The sequence below is a fragment of the Myotis lucifugus genome, unplaced genomic scaffold, assembly GCF_000147115.1.
Source record: "Myotis lucifugus unplaced genomic scaffold, Myoluc2.0 scaffold_8596, whole genome shotgun sequence".
NCBI lineage: Eukaryota > Metazoa > Chordata > Mammalia > Chiroptera > Vespertilionidae > Myotis > Myotis lucifugus.
The window spans coordinates 1-6,851 of NW_005879644.1; the positions used below are offsets into that span (position 1 = coordinate 1).

General features: G+C 40.9%; 1 protein-coding gene across 1 annotated transcript; it reads right to left on the minus strand.

Annotated features, from left to right (window-relative positions):
- Positions 1-2,939: 2,939 nt before the first annotated feature.
- LOC102429298 (double-stranded RNA-binding protein Staufen homolog 2-like) lies at positions 2,940-6,188 on the minus strand (the record flags this gene model as incomplete). Its single annotated transcript, XM_006109349.3, has 2 exons — positions 2,940-3,152; positions 6,081-6,188. Coding segments are annotated over 2 exons (321 nt in total), but the record flags the coding sequence as incomplete, so codon positions are not given.
- Between the last annotated feature and the right edge of the window lie 663 nt (positions 6,189-6,851).

Below are 6,851 nucleotides of genomic sequence, written 5' to 3' on the forward strand. Positions count from 1 at the left end.
GATGGTGTGATAAAGGACCATCTAGAAAGTAAGCATACACCTGATCTGAAATAAAGAATATTATACAGACTCCCAACAGCAAACCAGAGGAGCGCAAGAATCAAGTCAAAGATTTGAAATGCGAAGAAGCGAGAAACACCCAACCGGAAAAGCAAAATGAAAAAAGAACCCAAAAATACGAAGATAGTGTAAGGAGCCTCTGGGACAGCTTCAAACGTACCAACATCAGAATTATAGGGGTACCAGAAGATGAGAGAGAGCAAGATATTGAAAACCTATTTGAAGAAATAATGACAGAAAACCTCCCCCACCTGGTGAAAGAAATAGACTTCCAAGTCCAGGAAGCACAGAGAACCCCAAACAAAAGGAATCCAAAGAGGACCACACCAAGACACATCATAATTAAAATGCCAAGAGCAAAAGACAAAAAGAGAATCTTAAAAGCAGCAAGAGAAAGAAACTCAGTTACCTACAAGGGAATACCCATACGACTGTCAGCTGATTTCTCAACAGAAACTTTGCAGGCCAGAAGGGAGTGGCAAGAAATATTCAAAGTGATGAATAGCAAGAACCTACAACCAAGATTACTTTATCCAGCAAAGCTATCATTCAGAATTGAAGGTCAGATAAAGAGCTTCACAGATAAGGAAAAGCTAAAGGAGTTCATCACCACCAAACCAGTATTATATGAAATGCTGAAAGGTATCCTTTAAGAAGAGGAAGAAGAAGAAAAAGGTAAAGATACAAATTATGAACAATAAATATGCATCTATCAACAAATGAATCTAAGAATCAAGTGAATAAATAACCTGATGTACAGAATGAACTGGTGATTATAATAGAATCAGGGACATAGAAAGGGAATGGACTGACTATTCTTGGGGGGAAAAGGGGTGTGGGAGATGCGGGAAGAGACTGGACAAAAATCGTGCACCTATGGATGAACACAGTGGGTGGGGAGTGAGGGCGGAGGGTGGGGTGGGAGCTGGAAGGAGGGGAGTTATGGGGGGAAAAAAGAGGAACAAATGTAATAATCTGAACAATAAAGATTTAATAAAATAAAAAAAAGAAAAAAAAAAAAAAAGAAGGGAACATGGAGTTTTGGACACGGAGTTTGAGGGGCCTGTGAAATATTAAGTGAAGATGTCCAGGCAGCAGGATAGAGTACAAAAGAATATTTGAGAATCATCCACATAAAGACGGAATTGAGGCCTGGGGAGTATGAAGTACGACGCCCAGGGTGAGGGTAAGAGAGAGGATGAAAGCGACAATACTGCAACGGTTAGGGGAACGTGAGAAGAGAGAAAAGGGAAATTTTTAGTTTAGGTAAAACCGTGGTTTCCCCTTTTATTTACATACCAAACAATAAAGATTAAGTAAATCAGAAGGACTGATGAGAAAAGACAAACATAGACAATAATTTATGAGTCTAAGATTGAATACCAATGAAAAGGTAAAGGGAAGCTTTAAGTCTGGCGTTAGAAGAGGTGGCCTAGTTCGTGAAGATGTTCAAACGACTGTCCTTCAATGGCACCTTGCCTCTCTTCTTGCTTAATTTGCCTCTTTCATCAGGATGTCTTACGTGCCAGAGGTACTGTTGTTGATACAGATTCCAAAGACAAAGGACCAGATGCACAAATGCACTTAGATAATAATGGCATTCTGAAAAAGCTAAGAGTGACTGGTTTCTTCCCTTGACCGAAATGAACTACCAGCACCCTTGACAATGAAGTTATTCCTTGAATATCAGCTCTTACAGTGTCACTCTACAAATCAGTAAGGACAGAAACTTTTATCAGAAAGCCTTCTTTGCAGTCTCATCTTATAGAAGAAAACATTAAAACAGGATATAAGCCCAAAGACACCATCAGGGAGTCTTACGTTTTTAACTCTACAGAGTAACGCAAAAGGAGTTCCCAAGCAACCAGTTTCAAATGGGCTCTTCAGTCACGTGACTAGACCCGACCCCTGACTCTGCTACCGAATCTTGGGTGAGCTTCTTAAACACCAAAGACATCATCTGCGAAACAGGGATAGCACCTACATCACGGACTGACTGAGAGGATCCAATGAGACAATGTGACAGTTTTATTATCTTTCTTAAAAATTAAGGCAACTCATCCATAGATATTTTCTCTACTTCTATTGCGTATAAAGAAGTGTAGACCCTAGATGTATAAGACATGTGAGGAAGCGACAAAAATGCTAAAAACCAAGGTACCATGTGAACAGATAGAATCAGACATAAAATAACAATATTTAATACTTATTGGGTGCTTATTATTTGTATTATTAATAAATACTAAGTCCCGCACACACAGAGTGCTTCCCATTCACTAGCTGCTGCTCCTGTCACAGGTCGGCATTATTCATACCCCCCCCCATATCCTTACCCATTTCAGATGTCCTAAGAAGACACTATGTACAGCAGTGTGGTGTAGAGATCAGAGCAGTTCAGGTTACTCCACGCGACAGGTGAACAAAAGTGAACAAATGCTTTGGATGTGTTAGGGGTAACATCCTCTACCTTACACAGTCCTGATGAGAATTACACTAAAGGTGATCATGGATGGGAAAGTGTTTTATACTGAAGTATTCTATACTAAAGGTGATCATGAACAAGAAAGTATTCTATACTAAAGGTGATCATGAACAAGAAAGTATTCTATACTAAAGGTGATCATGAACAAGAAAGTACTTTGTGAGCCATAAAAAACTGTACGTATGTAAGGTATTATTGGATGAACAAACACAGGTATGCAAGTGTCTGAAAAGCAAAACACAATTGTTAACTGATTTAGAGTCACATGCCCAACCCTGACTCTGGGACTGTTTATAATCCATAGGTTGAGACGCCTGCCCTGTGGGGAAACTTTTCTCTATAGTTACCGGAACATTCACACAGTAAAACTGACTCATGTTCATAAGCACACACTTACTTTGACTATGGTTTTAGGGCGTTTTTTAAAAAATAGTTTTGGCTTTTCAACCACAGGAAGAGGTGGGAGTTTCTTAAGCTCCTGTAAGACGGTGGTCGCAGCGCGCTTCTTGGAGAGCTTTTTGCTATTTCCCTCGCCTTCTGCAGAGAACTCTCCCACGGACACCCGCGTAACAAAGCTTTTCATATGTGGTGGTCCGCTTTCTTTAATGACCTATAAAGTAAAAATACAATAGTAAATAACATACAGGCACACTTAGAGTATGTCCTTATAGCATGGATCTTTCTTAATGTTCCTATCATAATCAAAATAGAAATGAAGAATGATGCCAAAATTATAGGTTTCTTTAATAAACCTATTAGAAAGGTATTATATAAGAACTATTCAGTTACAATATTTACAATGCATAAGAGACTGAAGTTGGGCGAACAGAAATCTAAGTAAACACATTCAATTCACACTCAAAATTATTTTTTACCCATTTTAAAACAGACAATTCTCATTATGGTTACCATCTTTTCTTTTTAAAAAAAATTTTTAGCCCAGCCAGCATGGCTTGTGGTTGAGCGATGACCTATGAACCAGGAGGTCAGGGTTCAATTTGGGTCAGGCCACATGCTTGGGTCGCAAGCTCCATACCCAGTAGGGGGTGTGCAGGAGGCAGCCGATCAATGATTCTCTCTCATTATTGACGCTTTTATCTCTCTCTCCTCCCTTCCTCTCTGATATCAATAAAAATATGTATTTTTTAAAATCTTGTTTTATGTTGATAGTATTATAGACATCTCCTTTCTTCCAATGATTACTCATTTCTTATAGAACAGAAAATTAAGAACGTAAAATACATCACATTATATTAGGTACACAGGGCACTGAAAATGATACGTGTACGGTATTGCATTTTCTCTGGAAGAGTACGTTCCTGGAGGATGGGGACCACGTCTTAAGAGAGTTCTACCAGCCATCCCGCATCCTGCATGGGGAAGCCGCTCAAAAATAACCATTTTTGACATAAACCTTCAAAGGCTGTTTTATAGAAAGGAATGTTTACTCTCTGACATGATCTTTAAAAGGTTAGTCGATATGCCATAAAAACTCCTCGCTTCCTAGGGTTATGGATTGTGACTCTGTCAGCTGTGGATGCTCCCAAACCCTGTACCAATGTGCTCACTTAAAGTAAGACAACTTTCGAGGAAAGATGCCTCCCCAAACCTGAGTGCTCAAAACTTCCGTCTCCTTCACAGTTTTAAGCTATAAAAGGTACCCTACTGAGTTCAACAGTTTCCTATTTAACAGCATATTAAAAGTTTGTCTTTTAATACTGGATGCCAATGAGGAAAAGAAAGCAATAGTTCAGTAATTCAACAATGCTAGGGATAAGGAACTTACAATAAGCATGCTTTCCAAGTAATTTAAGTTTACTAGTTGAAATACCAAAACTGTTTAACCATTTTGCTGGCCATCCTCCTGAATTTAAAAAAACAACAACACACAACATAGGTCCAGAGGTACAGATGCATGAAACAAAATAACAGATCTCAGTGGGAAAGGGGGAGGGGTGTTGGGAGGAAGGGAACAGGTAGAGATTAACCAAAGAGCATATATGCACAACCCATGGACACAGACAATTGCATGGGGAAGGCGGGGGTGGGCGGGGGTGGGCGAAGTGGGGCCAAAAGGGAGAAAATGGGAGACAACTGTACTGTAATACTGTCAACAATAAAATACAATGTAAAAAAAAATAAAAATAAAAAACACCTATATGCTGTACTGACTTAATAGAGAGTACCAAATAGTTATTAACCTTTTATTGCTGGCATGAGGTCACCATTCGAATATCAAATATCCTGTACCGTATACTGATGCCGCCAAGGGCTTCTCAGACTGATGAAACTGTCCCTATTCACTGTAGCCTTTAAGGCCCAAATCCAATAGTTTCCGAGTCTATGCAATTACTTTGATTGGCTTTCCGTCTGTCCCTATCGTTTCTTGCTGGGCCTAATAAGCCCTCCAGTGCATTCTGCCCCTGCCTGCCCCTGCCTGCCCCAGGGCGCTGCTTTCCATCTGCTGCAGGCGGACATCAGGCAGCCCCATTTGCAGGAATTGTGTCTGAGAAGAAAGCAAACAGGTTCTCAGCAGAGGTCAGTCGATCCTACTAGTGAGTTAAATGTGGGAGCTTTCTAGTGCTGAACGTCACCCCAATTTGAAGGAGGACACTCCACGACCGTGTCAGCTTATTTCCTGGGTTTTGCCTATTTTCTAGGTATTTGAGTTGCAAAATTAGAAACCTCTTAATATAGAAGGAATTATAATATTGGAAATGATTTTTCCTATTTTTAATGTCACACAATTTTATAAATATTTCTGTCACCTATTTATCTAGTTGCAAAGTAGACAGCTGCTTACTTAGTGGCTTAGTAAAATGTAAACATATTTTGGCAAGTACAGAGGAAACTGGATATTAATGCGTGTGTCACTAAATACTAACTTGGATATTTTCAATTTGATCCTATTAAAAACACCGAACCCTCTAGAGCAGCGGTTCTCAACCTGTGGGACGCGACCCCTTTGGGGATCGAAAGACCCTTTCACAGGGGTCGCCTAAGACCCTCGGAAAACACATATATAATTACATATTGTTTTTGTGATTAATCACTATGCTTTAATTATGTTCAATTTGTAACAATGAAATTGGGGGTCACCACAACATGAGGAACTGTATTAAAGGGTCGCGGCATTAGGAAGGTTGAGAACCACTGCTCTAGAGCACTACAAATTAACTTACAATGAGAAAATAAACTTTACGAGGAAAATTGAGATATCATATATACAGATGGCTCAATACGGAAAAGCGAAAGAGGTGAGCAGGAGCCCGGCCAGTGTGGCTCAGCAGCTGAGCATCAACCCAGGAACCAAGAGGTCGCCGGTTCGATTCCTGGTCAGGCACATGCAGGAACCCATGACATTCCGTAAGTTCTTCTCTCCCCGGGGCCTACATCATTGCCGGACAGAGTGTGAGCACAGGAAGCACACGCACTCTCTCAGGACACGAGGATACCCGCTCACTTCACTTAGCTGGTTGCTTATCTGAGTTAGTGAGGAGCAGGGGTGAGGGTGGGAAGCTCTCCTCTGAGCACATACCTCGAAACTGACGGGCATATTTCGCTTCAGAGCAATTTCAAACACTAAGCTGATCTCAGATTTATTGGCGTCTTTGTCATCATCCATTTCTTTTCCGGATTCGCCATTCTAAATCACAAAAAAACAGGATGGCACTGAGTCTTCACTTTGGAACACACTTCGCACACAGTCTACAGTCAGGAGGCCCATCTAACAGAAAATACAGTAGGAGACAGAAACCCCAGACTGATCCTGTGGAGTCCCTGTAAGGCCCAGAGGTTCTCAACCTGTGGGTCGAGACCCCTTTGGCGGTCAAAGGACCCTTTCCCAGGGGTCGCCTAAGACCATCCTGCATATCAGATATTTACATTACGATTCATAACAGTAGCAACATTACAGTTATGAAGTAGCAACGAAAATAATTTTATGGTTGGGTCACAACATGAGGAACTGTATTTAAAGGGCCAGAAGGTTGAGAACCCCTGCGTAAGCACAGCAGGCAAGAGCTGCTCTGAGGCTCTTTGTTGTTTGACTTTTCACTTTTTCCCCTCAAAGTAGAATAAATGCCAAGCGTGGAAGTCTTTTACTCAACCATACACCAATTTGAGTTTATCCAGTTCTCTAAAAATCTCTATCCAGCCCAACCGGCATGGCTCAGTGGTTGAGTATCAACCTATGAACCAGGAGTTCACGGTTCAATTCCCAGTCAGGGCACATGCCTGGGTTGTGCAGGAGGCAGCTCATCAGTGATTCTCTCATCATTGATGTTTCTATCTCTCTCTTCTCTCCCTT